At 39.8% G+C, this 23876-nt stretch overlaps 1 protein-coding gene across 6 annotated transcripts in view; it reads left to right on the forward strand.

Moving 5' to 3' along the window:
- The window catches only part of LOC131429346 (uncharacterized), a 57336-nt gene that overhangs the window by 23712 nt on the left and 9748 nt on the right, over positions 1-23876 (forward strand). For all 6 annotated transcript variants that reach the window (XM_058593421.1, XM_058593433.1, XM_058593428.1 and 3 more), the window contains 3 exons: positions 2977-3486; positions 3562-3673; positions 4524-10919. In XM_058593421.1, the coding sequence (XP_058449404.1) occupies positions 2977-3486; positions 3562-3673; positions 4524-10919 (7018 nt within the window). The remainder of the gene's footprint in view (positions 1-2976; positions 3487-3561; positions 3674-4523; positions 10920-23876) is intronic.

Raw genomic sequence — 23876 nt, forward strand, 5'->3', positions numbered from 1 at the left:
CCCAAAAATAATGATACAATACAATGTTTTAACGAAAACTTCTGTGAGAAAAAGTAATAATTTTCTCGTAACAAGATACTTTCGATTTTTGTTCATGCTGCTATTAATTCGAATACTACATTTATAAATATTTTAAATATTCAAATTTGTTACTATTTCTAACAAAGTGTTATCAATAATTTATAAAAGTACCAGTCTAAGAAAGAATACTCAGGGTAGTTTACGAAATTATTCTCGAAAAAAAACAACACTGTAGAGTATGTTTTTTTTTTAAATTTAAAACAGAAACATTTTATATGATTTCCCGCACAACGACTCCGATTTTACAAATGAAAAGAGACGGGATAAGGGATTTCGTTAGCAACGAAATTTCCCTGAGATACATGTGCTCAGGATAGCACCAGAGAGTTAAGGGGGAGATGAAATGGTTCGCTATTCACGTCCCCATTCTTTCAAGCATCGTTGCAGTTGTTGTTGAATACACTGTTGTGGGGATCTGCTTTGACTGCAGATGGTGTTTTATTGTTGTTGAGCTCTGTCTCAGCAGTACTGGTGTTGTTTTGGGCGGTGAGGAAGAAGTACCGTCGTCATTGACGGTAAACGACTTTTTGTCCAGCTTGTCGCAAGGCTAACTGTAGTGAATACGTTTTTGGCAATATTAATATGTGGCCAATTGATGTTCGTAGGTGACTATCGATTTACATGGAAGTTTTATGTCCTTCGAAAGTCACATAAGAAGGTATAGACTTCTTTAAACACATGCGTAACAAATGGAAGGAAACTTCGGATGGAAGGAAACTCACCATACTGCGACATGGTTTTTAAAATAGATTCATCCTTTGGGTCTGAGTGCAAGGCATGCTCTACTTCTGTAGAAAAATTCTGCACATCCTCCACCTGTTCTGTCGTAATTTATGTTTTCATGTTCTTTGTTTTTTTTTGCATTTCGGTTCCAAAACGCTCCTATAATGCACAGTAATACCTGCTGTTTTATGGGTTTTCCCGTAGCACCGGAAAAGTTTGGAATGATTTGCAGCCGATTTCGCTTCAGCGTGGCCAAACACGCTTTCGAAGCGCGCTTGCGTTTGCAGTTTTTGGCCCAGAATCAGCATTTCCATCGTCGTTTTGTGGGAAAGATACAAGTATTTTAACTGTCAATAGCAAGCAACGGTGATAATGTTGATCACATTCTCTTGTTGTAAATTATGCAATGTTTCACAAGTTGTAAGCTTGAATGAAAAGCACGTATGATACCTTTATTGTCAGTAAAGGACAAACAGGAAATTATGGCAGAAACAGAAAAAACATTACAGGATAGTATACTGTCAATACTTGCATATCAGTCCCATATGGAAAATCGGCATGTCGAGAAAAAGACTATCAAAATTTTATTTCCGATTTTTTTATTTATTGTGCTATCTACTGCTAAACCATGGTATTATAACATGGAATATCGGTAATACACCTTTGCCATTCCAATATTGCAACAAATGAAATTATTGAATTTGGAACTTGGTCTGACATGCGGGTACTTTGCATATGGGACAGACATGAGTTAATATTTTTTTCACATTTTACTAAACAAACCCTCAACTTTTATTGCAATTTCTGAGAGTATATTGAGGATAGATTTTATTCCTCAAGCTAACTCAAAATTGGCGAAAATCGATATGGGACTGATATGCGAGTATGTTCATGGTCGGGTAAGCTTTTTTTTTAAACCCGAACCCGACCCGTACCAGATCGAAAATAAAAAAATTTTACCCGTACCCGACCCGAGATTATTTTTTCTTCCAATCCCGCTCCCGACCCGTACCCTATGAATAATAAAAATCTTTACTCGTACCCGAAAAAAACCCGAAACCCGATCAAATTATTTAACCCAAACCATTGAAAATGAAACAATCGGCACCCGTACCCGACAAACATATCTTTATCTGTACCCGAACCCGACCAATACCCGTCGGTACCTGAAACCCGACCATCTCTAATATCTGTAAGAGCTTGTACAATCGTATCCGTGTTCAGTTTCCCATTTTTATCCGTTTTCTAATCCTTTCATTTGCATCCATCATTTTCACCTTGGTCCTTCTGAGTTCCACCATAAAAATGGCGTAATGGTACTTGGTAGTAAAATGCAATGAGCATTTAATTTTAGCATGGAGCTAAATCCGGCCGATTGTAATGTGTTACTCTAGATTCGGATAAATACGGTTTTGGAGCTAAATTGCAACATTTTTACTAAGGCACGAAAGGACAGCTCTGTATTTTGTATTCGAAGTTGAATATTGCTACATGTCTCTAAAGTATTCACTTCTTTCCATGATCGCAACAAACCATATGTCTTGTACATGTTCAAATATGAACCAAAATAATTGTTTAAAATTAATCAAACTCTCTGCGGGAAAAAAAAATGTTTGCCAGTTGTTGGCGTGGTAATAACCTTCAGTTCATGAAGTATCTGACGTACCACAACGCTGCTATCCGGACAATTTTATTTTTCTTGATATAGTGCGTACCAAAAATTTATTTTACACAATAAACAGACGTTCACGTGTTGATTAAGTCTTTCCAAAAATATACTTAATTAGTGGCAACCAGATTTTGTCGCGAACAAACTTAATTGAACAAACAAGAACTAAAGGATACTCCATAATCCAGCGGAAACAAAATAATCCTTCCATCAAAACAAGTACTACAATTGAATGAAGCCCTTTTGTTATCTTGATCCAGATCCGTATATTATTTTTATATTTTTCTACTTAAAATGAAACATCAGTTTTAGTTAGCCAATTGTGATTTGTTTTGTACATCGAACAGTACGCCGGAGCCTGATATACGATTCCGCTTGTACAAAAACGTCAGAGTGTCAGCTTAGTAATCACAAAGCAACGGGGATAAGCGAAAACAAATATTGTTTGCAATGCAACAAGAACAAACGGTTTCTATTGTTCTGATATACCTTTCCTCTTTCAGCAAATGCAAAGTGCACGGAAAATCGAAATTACAAAGATTCCATCGCCGCGTCCATTGGTCGAGATCCTCGAGCGAGCACAAAAATCAATCAAGCTACCGTCACCCCGCCGTAAAGCATTCAAATCAATGGATCAGGCATGCGAGTCGGACCTGATCGGAATGCATCAACAGTTTAATCCGACACCTATTGGAACGACAGCGGACACATCGGTTACAACAGCAGCAGCAACAACAGCAACCACAGGCAATGTGGGCAGTACAGGTGCGATTGCACGGCCTGGTCCTCGCAAAATTTCTGCCTTTCAACAGATACTTCAGAATCAGCGGTTGCAGAAACGAGATTCCAAAAGCTTGGACATTGTGGCATCTAAATTAATGGAAGAAAAGTATGGTGGTTATCCTGATGCCGACGAGGACAAATCCAAATCGCTGGACGATGGGATTTTCTGTGGTGATAAGAACAGTGATGACAACAGCAGTGACGAGCAAATCAATTTAATCGATAAAAAGGTAGCATTCATCTGTTGCGATGGTTTTGATTTAACACAGACTTTAACGATTCACTTTTACTTGTACTCGGTACAGCATAAATCGCACTTAGGCGAACAAGAGATTCAAAGCGCGGTGGAAGCGGCTGCAGTCATTTTCAAGAAGGTGGTCCTCCAACGACGGGAAGAGAAACGCACCAAAGATGAAGGTAAGCCCTAAAAATTGTGTAGGCGGAAGATTGAGTTTGCTATGCGTTGTGAATTTTCCTGCAAATTCAACTCTCATGCTGCTACTAACCATCTGTCTGTTGTGTAACATTATCAAACACCATTTCTATCGAAAAATAAAATTGTCAAATAACATCAAGCAAGTACAGAACATTTCCATCATCGGGCGGGCGGGCGGTTGTAGTAAATATTCGTGGGCTATTTATATACCACAACACATATACCCGATGAAACTGATTCGCTCGTCGCTTTAGCACTCACTAAATATAGCTAGTCGAATCTTTTTCGTCGGGCTCGGCGTGGTTCGTGTAATTTTAGAATAAACATAGGCGTAAAACCCACGCTGCTCCTGGTAGGCGTATCATAGTACTTGAGCGTAACAACTTTTTTTTCTTGTGGTGCTGGACCTATTTGTGACAAGTTTGATTTTCAGATGTCATTCTGATTCCTGTTGTGCCTTTGTGCTATTTTCACGTAGTTATGCCTCAAATGGAAGATACATATTCCTATAAAGTATAAACATATTGTATTATATGAGTAGTCTTGATCAACTGTACACAAGAAAGCTATAACCCTCTTTCTTAATCTAGTAGTAGAAGGCTGGGTGTTCCGACTAACCTAGTGTATGCGGGGGCGACTAATTTAATGCTTTGTAGAAACCTCGGGTTAATTAACTGACTCAGTAGTGCATCTACTAGTAGTAACATAGCCAGCTGCTGAGCTATACTCTTAATCGAAATAGTAGGTATAGAAAAAAATGGTCACTAACAAACAATGATCGAATGATTTGAATGAAAAAAGTGAAACTGATACATACTACATATTCTTCAGGCGACTACTGCGTCAATCCTCGGCACCATAAATTGCCATTGCTGTATCAAAACAGCCCAGGAACTACAAGAAGACAGTTGCTGTACGACGACCCGACTGCAGGCTCGTCGTCTTCCGAACCGGATAGCAACCTGGCCAAGCTGCCTTTCACTGACTGTGATGACTACCGATTGGTGTTCATCAGCTCGGACTCGTCAAGTAAGGAAGAGGAATGTGATAGCAGCTCAACCACTTCTTCCGCTTACACACGGCACAGTATCGCTCTGGACGATTGCGATTGGGATTATTTTGAGCCAGGGATAAGCACAACGAAAACCCTTCTATATGACATTACAACCACTAGTCAGTCTCACAGGAACTCGCCCCGGAAGAGATCCATCATACAACAATCTCCACTAACATCACCGATGCTGTACAGAAGGCAACGTAGTGGCTCATTCTATTCGAGCAACCCAACCTATGATACCGCCACGGATGATGAATTTTTAACTCATACAGAATCCTCCTCTTCGCCCACCAGAAGCGAAGGATTTTTTGAACACCTGGAAGACTACCGCAATCTGGAAAAGTTGAAATCTGACATATGCAAATGTGACTGCGGTTTCAAGACCCATTTCGTGCCGGTTCCAGTTCCCGTTCCCATTCCGGTGCCAATGGCTACGTTTCACAATTGGTCACAGAAGGAACAGTTGGAAACGATTCTAAAAGATCAAACTCAGAACGAGCTAATCAAACAGCTATGGAGAAATTGTAGCGAGAGCGCACTTTTCGAATTTAAGCCCACTAACGGAAACTGCATGCATTCACCATTATGTTGCCAGCATGTTCAAAAGGGAATGAAGAAACCTAAAATTACCACCGATAGTCAGGAAATGGACCGATTAGGTTCTGGTCAGAGCGAATCAAATGTACCATCGGCAAACCAATCTGAGCAACAGGGGACCTATGTAGGCCGGAATGTTGGAAGAAAGATGCATAGTAATAGAAACAATAATAATAATAATAATAACAACAACAACAACACCAACGATGCGAGTAGTTGTACTGGTGTAGATGTTTCTCTTGCCCAAAAGTTGTTTCGCAACGGCGATTTCCCTAGCAGCTCCAGTGCGAGTAAAAGTAAAATTGATCCATTGACTAGTACCGAACTGACCGCTGAAGTCATCACTAGTCTGCGCCACAGTGCTCTCTCATTACCATGTGACGGCAATGATCTTACCGCACACGGTAGAGATGATAAAAATTTAAAGCCCACGGCAGCGACGACAACGACGACGGGAGCTGCGATCAACCCCCACAAAATTGCTTTCGGCAGTGAAAATTCGCTGACCTCTACTGGAACACAAGAACCGAACGTTAGTCGTTGTAGTAGTGGTAGTAGTAATAGTAGTAGTAGTGGTAATGGCAGTGGTGGTAGCAGCAACAGTAGTGGCGACGAGAAATTATGTGAAAAGCCCAAATCTAACAAAAGAAACCCTACAGTGCATCATCGTCGTAGTCACGAAGCCATTAAAAATGAACAGCCACTTGTGACCGTGCAAGTGCAAAAACCTGTAACGAGTCGGTGTGGTGTGAGTGAATCAGTAATAATAACTGCACAAGGGCGTGAAAAAGAAAAACAACAACCACAGCAACAAGTATATGGGAAAGACAACAACAACATAAACGAAGAACTAGTGAACCAGTTGGACGGCAGTGGTAATGCAACAGCTCTGTGTAATACGTACAATGACATCGCGAATAGCGTACAATCGTGCCGCACGGCGATATTAGTGGCCGAATCGAGTGAGGGCAAAAAGGAAAACTATGCTGAAATTTCGAGTGGCGAAGTTAGTTGTGAGCAAAATATTAGTGACAGGGTGACGTGTGATGATAGTACTTATCAGTCTTTCGATAACGACAGTATGATAACAGTTGGGAAGGGTATCGATGCGGATCCACCTGCAGCAGTGGGCGAACTGACAGGTTACCTGTTGTCCGAAAGTCGTTTCAGTTCATCGCAGTCATCTGTGTCCAGTAACGAGGACGAGGACATGACCGAAAAGCATCTGTCCGAATCTGTGCAGCGTGACTATGATGTCACTAGTGAGCCAATTTTGTTGAAAGTGAAAGGTCTACCAGCTAGTGGTGAAGATACCGTATCGACAGCATCGTCGTACAGCTCGTCGGATGATACCGATACCGATGACACCGGGACAATCGCCGATCGAAGACCCGCTGGGGCGAGAAAATTTTTCCAGGTGATGGTGGTCAATACGCATTCCGATGTGGAATCAAGTGATTCGGATATTTCCAGCAGCACTTCTTCGAATTGTCTCAATCAGGATTCCAGAACCAATTTGAAGGTATCCAACAGTTCGATCGGTGATAGTGGAATTGTTTTGAAACACATACGACGAATAGATTCCGAGAACGAAAGAAGCAGTGAATCTGAAGATTTCAAGCCTGAGATTTCAAAATACGATCAATCAGAGGAAACGATTGAACAAAAAATAGATCTAAACGAACCTATCTTGAACGAAATTTGCCAAACTACCAGCAGCCCCAGCAACATTGACGAGGCAAAAGCTTCCACGCCAACATTCAACGAAAGCTCCACCAGTATAAGTACCTCTAGCATAGAGCAGCATAGCTGGCACGAGGAAAACATAGAATCGTGCAAACAGGTAGCCTCACACCACTACAACCACCCAGCGAAACCCACAGACGCAGTGCCGAATACAACTACTGACGATCAATGTAGTGCAAATGAAAACAAACACAGCGCACCGTATACAGGTGAGCAACTGCAGCAAAACGTAGAGAAAATAGCGGATACAACACAAGCATCACCACCACCGCCACCACCACTACCACCACCGATGCTAGTTGATCACGATCATGCCGTAAACACGAAACCAACCTCAGTTGTAAACGAACGATCGTCCAACACGGATGTAAATAATTCCCATGTAGCAGCGATCCATGCTGCCAACAATCGCTACAAAAGTTTAGTTTTGATTGGCCCCGACAGCGGTACGACTTCAATGGCAACCGAATCGTCTGTGCCGTCATTAAAAATTGGTAACATTGAGCAACAGCGCGCTGCTAATGAACAGCAGCCTCACGTGAGTATCGTCACGAGTCACACCACACGTATTGTGAGTAGCAGTGATGATGATGATCAGCAACTGCAGCAGCAGCAGCAGCATCCAGCCACTTCGATCACAGTTAAACATACCAATTGGATTTCGAGAGCAATGCAGGAGGACGACGAGGATGATTACGGGGCGACAATTGATATGTTGCCAGCAGACGACGAACCCGATCGATCGCTCGATCGTGGACTGGCAGGTTATTTTAATTTCTCATTGGAGCAGGCTTCACCGCAAACGAACAGGCGACCCGTGAAAATTACAACGAACGAAAGTGCAATAACTAGCGTAGTGTCGGGCAGGGACGGAGGAAGTGTTTGTGTCAATATCCAACCGAGTAATAGTGATGGTGATGAGGGGCTGAATGAAGCCAATATGTTAGATGTTGCCCCAATTAGTGAAAGTGTTTCTATGATAAAAGATAGTGCTACGGTGGCCGAGTGTAGTAGTGGGAGATCTAGCAGAAATAGTAACAGTAGTGGTAGTCTTAATAACAGTAACAAGAATGGAGATGTAACGGTCGTGACAGGTGCGAATACACTCTCGGCAGTAATTTGTTTGGAAGATGGTTTAGCGGACGATGATTCGTGGGTGGAAGAAGCGAGTCATGATGAGGAAGAATTTGCGACCACAACCGCGACCGAGTCGGATATGGACGATTCGGGTGAAGAAATTTCGCTAGGTGTTGATCGTGAGGAGGAACTGCGAGGCTACAATCGGGCCGCGATTGATTTCACACTGCATACGATCGTGGAAGAGAGCTGCGAAGACAGTGAAGCAGAATCAAACCGCACATCGGAAGCCAAACGCAAAAACCGAATTTCAGCTTCCGAGTTAGAAAAATATTTTTTCTATGGCCTGGCTGATGGTGCAACAGGATCGGTATCGCAGAACTTTCGAGATGACAGTATCTCCGAAAGCAGTTCGGTTTGCAGTGAAGGTTTGGACTCTCTTGGTGGGGCCGAAGAATCCCTCGGTACATCGGTGGAATCCGCTGACCTTGCGTCATCCCGACTGGAAAAATATTTCCTTACAGGATTCATGGGATTTACGTCCGAACGTAATGAATCGGATGGAAGTGGTAGCGTTGGAAGTGACAGTGAAGGTCACCCAAGTCCAGAACAGCGCCGAAAACGGCTAGTTAGAGCCAGAGGGGCAGGACGATCCCAGAGCTCATCGCTAGACAATTTACTGGCGAAAGATACTGAGATTGAACAACAAGGCGAAGGTCACGAATGTCCCGATTCATCCGAAACGGACACCTGCGATGAGTCAACTAATCAAATGGATAAAATTGAAAATGTATACGATACTGCCAAACGAAAAAAGAAGTTTTCCAAAAAGACAGAGACGGATGATCTTAAGAAGTATGCTGAAATGCAACAACTGTCGCTACCCTACAAATCGGATAAAGATGGTTCGGAGGAAGATTGCAGGAAAACACCGCAACCTGATTTGCCGATAACGAATCCGTTATCCGAGAGTAAAAAGCAGAACAGTCGCGACAGTGGTTTCATAGGTAGCAATGATGATCTTTTGAGCAATGGCGACGCAATCAGATCTCCCGAGCTTAAGTTAGAACTGGAAGAAATTCAAGAAGAGAACAAAACTGATCTCAAAGAAGAAAGCAGTTCCTACAAGGCACCTACTGTCGGACCTCCTCCGGTTAGTCTTGTTCGGAAAGACAGCTTCAATAACTGGAGCTCGGATGAGGAAACTAATTTGATGATGTCCAAGATGAGACAGTTTTTCAAAACACTTGTTGCGGCTTCAGCAAATAGTAAAACTGCATCTAGAAATTCCACGCCCACAGTCAGTGAACCGAACACTCCGAACCATGGAACGCCAGTACCGAAAGCTCGTAACCGAAGCAAGCCACCGCAGTTGGTGTATTTTGAGAATGAGTTGACCAGACTGATGAAAACTGTTCCTGGAATAAGAGATGAACAAGTGCGAGAAATAGTCGAATATCTGAGTAGTGAAGATACGTGGTCGGATTCGTACGATTCGTCTGATTACACAAGTTCGGACTTGGAAGGGGCCGCTTCACAAAAATCCAGCCTACAACAACAGATTTCAGCAAGCTGTCAACAGATTATAAATAAGTTTGACACACTGGAAAAGGAAGAACACGTTGATATTGGTAATGGCGGATTGATCGAGGAACCACATGCACTGAACAAGGAAACGGCATTCGTTTACCAACGACTGGTGGCCTCACTATCCAAAATGACGAAAGACGAAGAGAAACCAGCCAATGTTACTAATTCGCCCCCGTTGATCGCAAAAGTGATGCATCATATTGGAAGTCGATTGGTGGCACTGATGCATGAAGTTAGTAGCGGTGAATCACATACAAGTGCATCACCCAAATCGGCCAGTATGCGGTATCATCAACGAAAGGTTCAACCTAATATATCAGCATCAACGACAGAGGATGATGATAGTACTTCCGAGTGTAACATGGAAAAGGACGAAGATCTGGGCTATCTGCTTCCGAGAAGTAAGAGTCATGATCTGCTACTTGGAGACGCCAAACCTCATCATCATCAGTCGTCCAATAGCGGCGAAATGGCTGGAGAAGAAAAGGAAGCTAGCGATTATGAGAGATTTTCATGGCGTGGAAGCTTCGAGTCAGCCTTACTAGCCAACGGGGATTCTCGATCAAAATTATCGATATTGGATAATTCAACGTCATCGATTTCAGTTCTAGCTGCCAAAAGACGCTCTGCGGGGGATTTACTCTTTAATAACCAAAATCTTAGCCGTGAACAATTGGATCGGGTTCGTAGCTGTGGTAGCATAGGTGGCGAACGAGAAGATTTCGAGTCTTCTAAACTGTGGGGCTCCACTCAGAGTCAAACGACAGGACGCCGAAGATCTAGCGTTGCTGACGATACCGATTCAGATGATTCTACTCGAAATGACAACCGTTTGGCCTCGAGATCTACATTACCTCGCAGTCTGCAGAACACAAATGCTACGATCAACACGAACTCATTGCCTCGTCTTCCAACAACGAACATTCAAACTATTATGCAATCCGCTCCCGTTAGTTCTGCATCTACTTCTTCGGTGGTACAGAAATCGCACAGTGTTTATCACTTCCTGCAGAATAATGTCAAAAGTGCCCGCTATCGTGCCCCCGGATTTAATCAACGACCGCCTCAAACGGCTCCAAAACGGGCCGTATCAGCTCCAGGTCTTCAGCAGCCCCTGTACCCACGACGAGAACGACGACGAATACAGAGTAATCTAAGTGGTGAGTCGTTGTGTTGCAAATCATTGCCCAATGTTACATTTGTTGCCATCGCGTTCGCCATCATACCTGGATGGGGTTGTTTTTCATTTTCAAAAACTAGTCAACATTGTCTCCGGAATAATATTAGCCTCGATGGCACGTTTCAGTGCCGTTAGTTTCTGTTCCACGGGGCGTGATGTTATTGTCTGTTTTTTTTTATCGTTGATGTCTGATGTTATTAAATAAGGTATGCGCATTAGGATTGTTTTTCAAATAATAAATCAAATATTATTTCACATCACAAACGGGTTATAAGTTCATACAGCAAAGTGATCCTCTGTTATTGTAAGCATAGTGAAACTGATCTCCGGTTTGGAACGATGAGACTAATTCATCATTTACACATTCGAAACAACAATCGTTGGATAGCCCAACAAAAATAGACTAATGGAATCTACGGCAACCAGTGAACTGTACCAAACCGTGAGCTCACCAATCTCGCCTCTCAATTGGTACATGGTTTCGCGTGCAGTGTGGCATGTGACACTGTCCTGTTGGAATCAAATGTTGACCGAGTGCACATCTTCCAAAATCACTGCGCAAGTTGGTCATTGGAGCGTGGAGAGTGTATCTGTATAACGTATTTGTAGACATTGCAGCAATTCAAGATATTATCTACAGATCAAGTGGTCATTTTAAGATCGACTTGACCTTAGTTTGTCAATATCGGTCGTGGTATCTCTGAAGAAAGTGACTAGGTAGTTGGAAATTGAAAGTTTTTCACTAATCACCCTGTAATTCCGAAATCGGAAGACGAATTCGAAAAAATAGGAACTTGGAACTACAAGTTTTTTCCCTTGAATCTAAGTTTGTTAAAATCTGTGAGAAAAGTTAGTACATTTGCATTTTATAGCTCACATAATCCTGTAACTCCAGAACCGGAAGTCGAACTCGAATACAATACAGGAACTTTGTATGGGACTACAAGACCTTTCATTTAAATCTAAGTTTGTTAAAAGCGACTCAACCGTTTCTGAGAAAATTGAGTGTACAAAAATGTTACATACATACATACATACACACATACATTCTGCGCACTCGAACAAACTGAGCCGAATGGTATATGACACTCGGCCCTTCGGGCCTCGTTTCAAAAACCGATTTTCACAGTGATTCCATAGCAGAGTGGGACAAAATTTAGACTTCAACTCCATCAAGCTTTCCGTCATCCTTTTGGGTCCCATAACAACTCAATCGAAAATTTAGTTCGATCGTAGAAATTATATTTTCGCGTTTAAAGTTTGTGTGGTATTTATCATGGGAAAACTGACTTTTTACATTAAAAAAATCGTATGGAGATCACTCTATAGACTCTCAGTACATATACTATTTTTGTAGGAAATTTAACGGGGAAGAAAACCTTAAAAAATCGCAAAACAATACGACATTTGTAGAAAAAGTTATTAAAGGAAAACCGACACAAGGTACGAACTGTGACTCATTCCTTGTTTACCGTGCCGGTGAAATATGGGCTTCGTCGTTCACCATGATGACGCTTATAGAGATCTCACCACTGCCTAGCATTTCGAGTATTTTCTTCGCGAACGATAAACAAAAGCTCCATAATCCACTGGTTTCAACTACTGGGTGATGACGATCTAATATGGATAAATCTTTCTTAGCTAACTTAACTAATAACTTAACATTCTCGGGTGTCCGGACAGTCCAGACGTGGCCCGGAGGTTTTATTTTAGTCACAGAAATTTGTTCACCCACAGCTTCACAGTATTACGCAAAGGCCCCGACATTTTAATTTAAAACGTTTTATAAGCTCACGAATAGTTGTAACGTACGACTGACACTTCAAAAACGACTTTTAAATAAAAACGCGTGGTTTCTCCTTCCCTTGTTTGTTCCCAGTGTAACCGAAGAACAAAATGGGTCAGGTTCCTTGGCGCAACCTGTACATTGAATTATGGACTTTGTATCGGTTTTCCTTTAATAACTTTTTCTTCAAATGTCAGATTTTTTGCGGTCTTCGAAAGTTTACCTCCTAAATAAATTTCCTACAATAACACATGCGCTGTGATCTCCAGATGTATTTCTTTGTGAAATGTCAGTTTCCCCATACAAATCCCATATAAACTTTGAACCTCGGGCGCGAAAATATAGTTTTACCGATCGAGCTAAAATTTACCATAGTTCTTATGGGATTCGAAAGTCGCACGAAAAATTTTGTGGAACAAGAAAATGAACCTTTTCATCTTTCTTCCATATAACCCTATTGCATAGCCTTTTAATATGAGAAAGGCAAAAATATAAAACAATATTTTTAATATCGGATACGGAAAGTAAGATTAACTACTTGGCGCACAACATTTTAAAATACAATATATTAAACAAAATTATCAATTCAATGGCTAGGTAAAACATTCCTAAACTTGATAACATAATGGAACAAGTGAAAATTAGAGTAGGCCCACCCGGAGGAAAAAAAACCCGCGTGCACCAAATTCATACAATCAAAAATTAGAAAGATCAACACACACTGTGTCCTAATCTAATTTTACGGCATAAACGCCGGAAGCATTGGGTGAAAAAGATACGAAAACTATATTTCCACAGTGAAAAGATACAACCAAAAAGTTTTTAATTGAATCAATTGAACCAACTTTCGAAGGGTTATCAGATTTCAATTGGTTCGTAAAATTGCGGCTACCCGGCTGGGAAAGGCTGGCTCAGCTAACACCAGTGAAATTTTATGCCAGCTATGGAAAGGAAAAGATATTCGGAAGAGAGGTTGGAAAAGTTTACTCGGCGTTTCGTAAAAACGATTGTCACGTCAGCTGGCCAACAGCAATAACAATAACAATGATGGAAACGAAATGTACAAATGTAATCAACACGTGACTCGGGGCTTGGGGTGCAAATGAATGGTGAACGCACTGGAAGATATCGAACATACCAAGCCAACCGTCAGCTGCATAAGACACGCGAGTCTGGCGTTTGTATACATTCGCGGCCGTCGGTCCGTCGGCTATTTGTAAGAGGGGAGATTAATTAAGGAAAGTGGTAAAAATGTGGAACAGTTTTCAAATAGTTTCTGTGAAGTAAAATTTTGTTAATGAGCGTCGATGGAGGAGGGGCAAACCGGAGGTATCATGAGGCCAGTGAGAGCGAGCTCAAGAGAAAACTTCACGGTACGAAGAGATTGATGAATTTCAGAGCAGAACGCTTTTAGAGTCATTTGCGCGTGAGGACTGTGAAAAGTAGGGTACAAGTTGGTTTTTTACTGCTGGGAAATACTTGAAAAGTATTTCTTTGTTTTTTTTTCTTGTTTCCACTAGACAGACAATTTCTGGGTTTTATTGGCAAAGTCTAAACTATGCGTTGATGACAAATGCATCTTTGTAGGTCACGTGACATTTAGGCAAATAAACAATTTTGATTATACCAGGAGCTTATGTCTGTTCCTATCTTCATCAGGTTTAAAACAGACGCTGGTGAATTTTTTAAGCAATTTTTTAAACAAGCGTGTGTATTGACCGCGCCAAAAAATCGAGCCATTTTTCATTTAGACCATCAATACGATACTTCTTCAACGTTCTTTTTTTACATCAATATTCCGTTGTGCAATTAAAACCTTCCAGTCAATAACGAAAAATCTGTGCCGAATAATTCACTTACCGCTTCTTTCCTCTTTCTTCAAAAAAAATCCGCAAACCGTGGTAGAAATGAGAATTTGTTGCGCTCAATTGACTTTAATGAGCCAGTTCTGACATTGTCCGCTTCTCATCTCGCCTATACACACGCAAGATGTATGAGAAATATTCGATACAGCGTCGTCAATCTGCTTTTTCTGATGTATAAATTAGTCAAATTGAGGTGACATCATCGTTCTTGTAGCCAGATGAAAGGCACATCATTTAGTAGTCGTTAGCATCGTTGGTCGATTTAAAACATTTTTGGCTGCCGGTGCAATGCGATACGATATGAAATGTTAGTGTATGTAATCGAATAGATGAATGTCTTTCTTGCAGACCGTAATTACTATGTGATCACAAGGACATTTTATACAATTCGATCTGATTTAGTTTTGAGGCCGATTTCGACCACCTCGTTTGGAAGATATCAAAAGGATAAGTAACGTAATCGCCAAAACACAATCCGCACAATTTTCTCATGAATGGCTCAACAGTTTTCGGCAATCTTTGACTCGTTTTAGGATAATGTGCTATAATGTGTCCACGAATCGAGTGTAAACAGATCATGGCAGATACTTGCGGTTCCGGAGATATAACTGAATAAGGGACGCAAACGACCGGCAAACCGCTCTCTTTTCTATTTGCACAATTTTCCCGAAGAAAGTTAAATGATTTCGACATACTTAAGCTCATTTAAAGGCAGCAAAGAGGTTCAAGTTACTGATTATATTTTGTAGTTTTGGGTGATACTTTCGGTTTCGTATATGAACGCATTTTGAATCAAATTTGAATTTTTACATTTTGTCGAACCTACGGAAATCACGAATCTGCATTTATGAAATGAATTACATTTATCACGCATATAAACTACGAGATTTGCAATTTTTTGATGATTTGGGATCTATGACTGTGGTAGAGAATGAAACTAGAGATGATATGATTTTGTCTAATTTCCGATCCATATGAGCTACCTTTTCGAACGAAATTAACCACTTCCAAACAAATGTATCAAGCTGAAATTCAACCCTAACGCATCAAATAAAATCGAATCGTGAACCAATTCGAGGCATATTACGATTAGCTTGAAACCACATAACAACTTATGGTCTATTTCAAGTGTCTCCAGTCAAACCCGACCTGCAATCGGTTCGAAATGCAGTCAATTGCATTCAATTTTTAGTGGGTTTCAGCGAAGAACAAACAATCGATCTTTTTATGGTTTGATTTGGGTTCAACTTCACACAATTCAATTTTCGCCTAAATAGAACCATAAGTTTTTAGAGCAGTATCGGATATAGAGGGATGGGTAAGTTAGTACCTTCCACGCTGCTGATCTGTATGATATGTGAATGAATTTACGATTCAGCATATAAAACTATCTCTCCAAATATTGACTACAAGACTGTTTTATATCCAGCTGGTTGATTTACTTTCATGCACTATTTCCATTAAACTCAATTGAACACTATTTAGCAAGAATTGGATTGATAGAAATAATAAGAGCGCAGGATTTTGTTTGTCTCGAGCATCCAGCAGAAACTGCGGTTGGGCGCTTGTTTGTGTTCGCAGAAATCACCAGACGAGCGAGACAATCCTGCGCTCTTGCTACTTATATGTATAATATTCAACAAGCTAAATTTTTATTACAGTTTCATGGAACATGTTTCTATTGGCATTGTTAATTTTTAATTTCAGCGCTTGTGTCGGTCGCTGAGTCTTTGTTTTCTAGTTACTATTGGAGATATTCATTGAACCGCAGTATTTTTTACACTTTACTCATTATCAAATCAAATGTAACTTTTCTTGCATCTTACTTTCATTTTAATCACTTTTGGCCTTTCTCATGTAGAAAGGTTATGCAATCACTTGAAAAGTCAACTAGTAAAAATTAGCCCGGAGGTCCATGTGCCCTATACCATTCGACACAGTTCATCGAGCTTATAAATGTCTTTGTGTATGTATGTATGTATGTATGTATCTGTGATTTCTCATTTTTCTTTGAGATGGTTTGACCGATTCTCTAAAACTTAGGCTTAAATGAAAGGGCTTATAGTCCCATAGTTGCTATTGAATTCCATCCGGATCCGACTTATGGTTTCGAAGTTATAGGGTAAAGTGTGTTTAAAATTTCACACCATCATTTACAGCAAAAACCTGTTTTAATCCACCTAGTGGTGTAATGATGCCTTTCTCATATAAACCAAAAAATAATATACTATCATATATAACACTGTGGTATTTTTCAAAATAATTTTCTTCGATTCTTAAAACAATAACCGAAATCGGTTTGTTTGACCGTCTGCTGATAAAAACTATCGGAGAAGATTTGAGGTCGATTTAAAAAACTTTTTACGGTTTATCTCCCTTTTCAGTGATGGTATAAAATTTTTAACACACTTTACTCTATATTTCCGGATCCGGAAGTCGGATCCGGATGAAATTCAGGAATTACGAATAGGACCACAGGACCTAAATTTGTGAAAATCGGTCGCACCATCAACGAGAAAAGTTAGAACACATATTTTCATTTTTTGCACATTTAACCCCGTAACTCCGGAACCGGAAGTCGGATTTAAATAATATTCAGGAATTTTGTATGGGACTACAAGACCTTTCATTTGAATCTAAGTTTGAGAAAATCGGTTCAATCATCTCCGAGAAAAGTTAGTGCAAAAAAAAAACGTTACATGCACACATACGCACATACACATACAGACATTTTGCGTACTCGACGAACTGAGTCGAATGGTATATGACACTTGGCCCTCCGGGCCTCGGTTCAAAAGTCTGTTTTCACAGTGATTGCATAACCTTTTTATATGAGAAAGGCAAAAAGAGTAAAATTCTTTTAGATTTGGTTCAAAACTGTTCCAAGTTGTAGGCTATATTAGTTACTTACTAAACGAACAAACTTCGTCTATACCGGTTCCCAGTTCCCGGTTCCGGAAGTATCGGAAATAGTGGTAAAAAACTCTAAATTTGGATTTAAACAGGTTTTCCCCACTGTTATTAACACAACATTTTACTTAGTATCATTTATGTGAACGACATGTGGGTTTCATACTAACATTAGTGGGTGATAAAAAAAATCCTGTATAAGCGCTTGAGTCTTAGAATTCACAGCATTCGCAATTTTTTGTTTGAAACCATCTACGATATCTCTGTTTGAAATATTTTTTTAGCTGGGCAACAAAACATTAATTACGGTTATGGTACTTGGCACTTGTTACAGTCACATATTGGACGGAAGACAAAATATCAAGACGTACATTTTAGCTGAACATGATCGACACAACTTTGATTTTAGTCCTTTATTTATGTTGAAGTCTTTTTGCTGATCTTGACAACCAATAGGATGATTTATTCGTCTAGAATTCTTTTAAATAGAAATTAAAATCTCTCATAGCATTACGCATATACGATGCTTATTCGAAAAGCAAGAGCCGTTCGTTACTCGTGCAGCAATTTCAGATGTTATGATTCATGATTCAGTAGACATTTGCATGTCTGTGCGCGTAGCAAAACATGTTCACGATAATCGTTGCTCCCGTAAACTAAGAAGTTCGCGAAGTAATAAAATGTTTGTGCGCAAAAAGATCTAAGATAGCATCGGTCAATTTAACGAGAATTTTTCCTAATTGATGGACGTATTAAATGAAGGGAAGGTTAGGTAATGGTGTTTGCGTTGCAGTATAGACCCAGTAAAAGATTTAGGATTTTCCTTGGAGACTTTTTATGCCATTAGTGTAAAATCTCAAGCTTGAACTCAGTGACTACCAGTCATATACCATTCGACTCAGTTCAGTTGAGCAATCTCTCTGTGTTAAATAATGTCACGCATTTTTCTCAGAGGTGGCTGAATCGATTTTTTCAAAGTTACGTTCGATGGTCCCATAGGTTGCTATTGAATTTTCTAAGGATCTGATTTCCGATTCTGGAGTTACAAGATGAAGTATGTTAATATTTGTAAACCGTCATTTAGATCGACGATGCAAAACAGGGAAAAATTGTTAGCCCTACACCAATCTCCTGTTTCGCCGGAGGGCCTTTTTCCTTGTCAGCATTCGACCAAGGTCCCACCGGAGTTGGTTTACCGATCTTTTCTATGGTTACTCGTACCCCAACTGACACCGCGGGGAAGTAGGGATAGGGGTTACTGGACAAGAGGCTAAGAATTACTTTGGGGTCTGTATTACGCATTGTCCAGTCGTTTACTATTTACCAACGTTTTGTTAAAAATCGAAAACCTCAGTTATAGCGACGATGAAAAAATATGAAATTATAAATTATACGGGAAAACCATCATCACTCCACCAGGTGGATGAATACAGGTTTTTCTTAACTTTTTTTATATTTTCGGTGGCGATATAACTGCTTCTTTTTTGTGCTGAGGACAAAACTGTATGTATCATTTTTAGAAATATTACGAAAATTTCAATTCTAGTGCTTTTGTGGCTAATTACATTCTATATTTCTTTGTTTTTGTTGTCTTGACCATGAGCGATGGTATTCAAATTATTCAAAACTGTTTGTTTAAACTTAACAATATGTTAAAAAAATCCGATATCCATTTGCGATATAAAAGATTTCTCATAAAAAATATCTTTAAGAATTTGCCACTCATTCCGAAAATTTAAAATTCTTATTTGGTCTGGTCTGGCTAAGAGTGCTTTAAAAATTTGCACAACAAACACTGCCAAAACCTTGCTTTGATATTTACCAAACAAATATCGTTTGGTTGAAGGTTAACGATTTTTTTTTCTGTCAAATCTTAATTGTAGACAAGACAAAAAAAAACTAAGCATCACTGACCGACTATGGCTTCCATTAAAGATAGGAACAGCAAACAAAGCGCGTGGCACATTTTTCAACATTCTCTTCAACATGCTACAGCAATGCGCGAAATTGAGATATTTTCGGAAATTGCCTTAGCCAACAAACTAGCATTTAAATTCATGAAAAACGAGCTCTACTGTAATCAATAAACGCGAATCCCGTTGCTAGGTTTCTTACATTCTCGGGGTTCTTTTTGTCGGCCGGAAACTAAAAATAATTTCTACCCGAGCCGTCTGATCGATTCTACTTTATATCGTACAAACGCAATTGGCGTAAGTAGCAGCCCAAATCTGGCAGGCTGGTTGTACATTCCAGTGTTGGACACGAGTATAACATGAAGCGCACACTTGCAAAGCTGGTTGAAAAACAGTTCCAACGCTAGTTTCTATGACGTGTACTACGAGGTTCACTTCGCCATACAAAGCTTGAGTGATTATGAAACCACACTGACTCGGCGTCGTGAATGCCCCTGCCCAAGTGGGGCCAAAACTCGCGGATTAAAACACGGTGTTTTTTTTTTATTTCAAAGCGTCTCCCATCAAACGTAGAAGGCAGAGTGAAAAGCAGCAGAAAAGCGTGAATATAGCTCATTTATTTGATTTCAATAGCCACAGTAACCGACGTCTTTGTCTGGCGATGATGAACTATGGAGCGTAGAATAATACTGACTTGCGGATCCCGTAGCGCATTAATGGAAGGCATGAGTCACATTTCAACTTACTATAGAACGTGCGGCTTTATCGCTGTTTTGCTGGGATCACAGAGGCTTCAGCCAATTTAAATACTGGTAATTTTACATTTAGAATAAATTGTGGCATTATTACCCGGTTGCTTAATTTCATTCTGCAACAACATACTCAACCCTCCGCAATGTAAACCCGACAGAAAATGTTTTAACAACATTGCGCTGGTTTATTTTTCGTAAATGAAACAAACACATATAGAACCCATTACCAGAAAACCTGTTTAAGATTGTGTGTAAACATTTTCAAAAGCTGCGTTCAATAGTAACCGCAAATGGCTCTGCTGCTGGGTTTGCTTTTATTTATCATCACCCAAAACACCGCCTACTGCTGCACGTGCTTGTCGAGCTAAGGGTGGTTTATGTTCAAACCAGGTGCAACCACGGGACTACGTTGTAATGATACGCCTGTGAGCACGTTAATCGCAGAGATATGCTGACACATTATGCAAAATGTTGCTGCGTGCGGCAATTATGATACTAAAACACGAACTGAAACTTGGGTTATCAGAATGTTCACCAAACAAGCTTGCTTTAATGTCAAATTGTGTTCTTTGAGGAGTTGTATGAATAGAAATTGAATTATTAAAGCGAGCGTTAGTTGTAGTCTCCAATCTTGAAAAAGTTCATATGATAACTGCATTAACGAACTCACATAATGACATATCTCGGCATTATGCATGTCTGATGCAAAATAACTTTTTTTTGTATTTGTATGTTATGGAGCCTGATGGCTTAGCAATCCGATATCTGCCATGGGTTCTACTTTTCGTCAATTTTTTGTTGATTGATGGTTGTCTGCTGATTAAGCCCTCGTTTCACGAAAATAATTTTCAAAGAAGCTTTCTCGGTTAAGTTATCAAATTCAACTGTCTGCTTAAATGGTTTTTTTTTTGGACTCGCCAAATCAACAATTGCACTTTTTCTGAGATGATTACTTATGCTAACACCGGTTCGCATCATCTCACAACTACACTCAGACACACAAATCAATAAACGATCAATTCTAGCAGCTCTGTTTTCAATTATCACATAGCTAATTGGATGGGATACAGGTCTCGCATAGAAGACAGTGTTAAATGTAAGATTATTTTGCAAATAGCTACTGACGCTCTAAACAAAAACAATAGGCGACTGGCGTTGCATTAAAGCAATTTGAGAGCATAATCGAAATGAGTAGTTTTTTTAATGGATTACACTGAGGTGTTCTTTAGGCGATTTTTTACGCGGCTTTGTTGTAAAAAATGCGCTAATGTTGTAAAAAACGCGTAACTTCGGAAATCTGTGTATTCCAAAGTTACGCGTTTTTTTTTGCGTGGATTTCCGAAGCTACGCGATTTTTTTTACGCCGATTTCCCAAGTTACGCGGTTTTTTTACGCGAATTTCCAAAGTTATCCGGTTTTATTGTTTTATCTTAGAAATGTATGGAACGATGAGCCACATGTTCTCCCGAAAAAAAATTTTTAAGTCAACTCTCTCTGACAAATTTTTTATTTATTTCAAAAAAATTTTTCTATAGGGTACACCAAATCTGGGCGTTAAATGCATTTCTAAGACAATTGACATAGAAAAATAAATTCTTTGATTTTTCGTTTTTTTACACGGATTTCCGAAGTTACGCGGTACGTATCCCCGGCATAAAAAAAGACCCAGTGTATATTTAAACTTATGAGGGTTTGTTCGCGACAAAATCTGGACAGATTAAATATGGTATACAACAAATTTGCTGTTAGTTCAATCTAAGATGCATTTGTTATTCATTTAAATGTGCATTATTAGTCATCTTAAAACTAATTACAGTGAAATAGGCTTGCACGAAGAAACTACGAACTTTTGAGTTCACTCCAGTCATTTAACTTTTGCCAATGATTGTCGAAAATTTTTTATAGTTGCATTTTGTTGTTTATACTGAGAGAGTTCTCTTTTTACGAGAACCCAATACCGCTCGATAGGTTGCAACCCTGGGCAGTAAGGTGGATTCGTCTCTTTCGGTACAACATGGATCCCATTCGCTTTATACCATTCCAGAACATCTTTGGCGTAGTGACAAGATGCCAAATCAGTCACAAGAGGCCAGAATAATGAGATAGCGTCATAGCTGCGTAGGAATGGTAACAATCGCTTATTTATGCATTCTTCACAGTATGTTTACTTGTTTGCCGTTCCGGTAATGATGAAGACTTGGTACGCTCGACCACAGCTGCATATTGCCTACAAAAAATTTTTTTCGAAAACGGCCTTTTTCTTCGCCTTGAAATGCTCTTCTAGGCCGTTCCGTTACATGACAGTATAAAAAGACATTCCGGAAAGCTGCAGGGATGCAGCAAGTTTTCCTAGGGGACTTTTTTGCAAGTTTTCTTACAGACGGATTCAGATTTTCATTGTGACCGCACACACTTTTTTGCTTTTCGACTTGCTTTTCCTTTGACGCAATCTTCGATTTTAAATTTAAAAGCTTATCACCAAAAATTGAATGAAAGAACTGACATACGTTCATCAGTCTGCGAAATATTTCACGCCTTGATGAAGTCTTTGCAGAGATATGAATATTTAGAGGTGTTCAGATTTTGTCACGAACAAAACTTAGAATCGTAAGCCGTAATGGAGATAGTATTGTAAAGTAAACGATTTCGGAAGCCAATATTATTTTAATTTGTTTTACGTTTACGTTTACACTACCAGTTTACTTCTAACTACTGATACCATCTCACGGTTCAACAGAAACGACTTTTTGGTCTTCAATAGATGATAGTCATTTAGTAGTTAGTACGGAGTGCACACGACTAAGCTATTATGAATTTAAAAAGTGTTTGATCTTTGCGGAATACGCGTGAAGTAGAATATAAGTAAAACTTCGTAGAAACGAAATCAAGTCAATCAATATTCTTCACATTCACTATGGAAAATAGCTACATTACTGCCTTCTGACAAATTCGTATTTTGCTGCTAGAAACACCTCTCTTTTCTGTGACCTCATTAGTGGCAATACAGCCGCCCATCGCGGTAAATGTGGCATTCGTAGAAGACTCGCAGCAGCAGTCCTTCACCTCCAAGTGCCCGCAGAAACATACCGAAATTCCTCACTCGAAGCACATTATAATGTTGCGTACTCAGACGCGATGGGTAGTCATCACAGCACCCGCAATTAGATTCAATTGACCTCCAGAGTCAATTTGATTTGTGTCCAACCAACCGACCGACAGAACGATTGACCAGTGGATGGATAATACATATTGTCAATAGGGACGAGTGACCGTTGGACTAAGAATAACAAACAGTGCTTCGACTGGTCACCATCACCTAGGTTACCACCCGACATATCATCACTGGTGCTCTTCCTACGATCAGTACACGTACGTGCTTCTCAAGCTAGACGCTTTCTGCTATTGAACTTGTGCGAGAATATCGCGACTGGTCGGTTACCCGCCAATGGATTGTGGAAAACTTTACCTTCGACAATATTGCGAACGAGACGGGGTCTACGTGGGAAATTGTTTTTTTTTCGCTTGGTAAATAGTGAAAGTAAATTTTACTTACCGATCGAACGAATTTTTTTCTTGAGCTACGATTTACTAGAATCAGCTATAGTTTTGAATTGTAGTTTGATTTTAATAAAACAAAAAAATCTTTTTTAAAATAATGTTATAAAATTATACTCAGTTGCAAATCATATGTCTGAATTTAGAGATTCGATT

This window comes from Malaya genurostris, chromosome 1 (genome assembly GCF_030247185.1).
Source record: "Malaya genurostris strain Urasoe2022 chromosome 1, Malgen_1.1, whole genome shotgun sequence".
NCBI classification, from domain to species: Eukaryota; Metazoa; Arthropoda; class Insecta; order Diptera; family Culicidae; genus Malaya; species Malaya genurostris.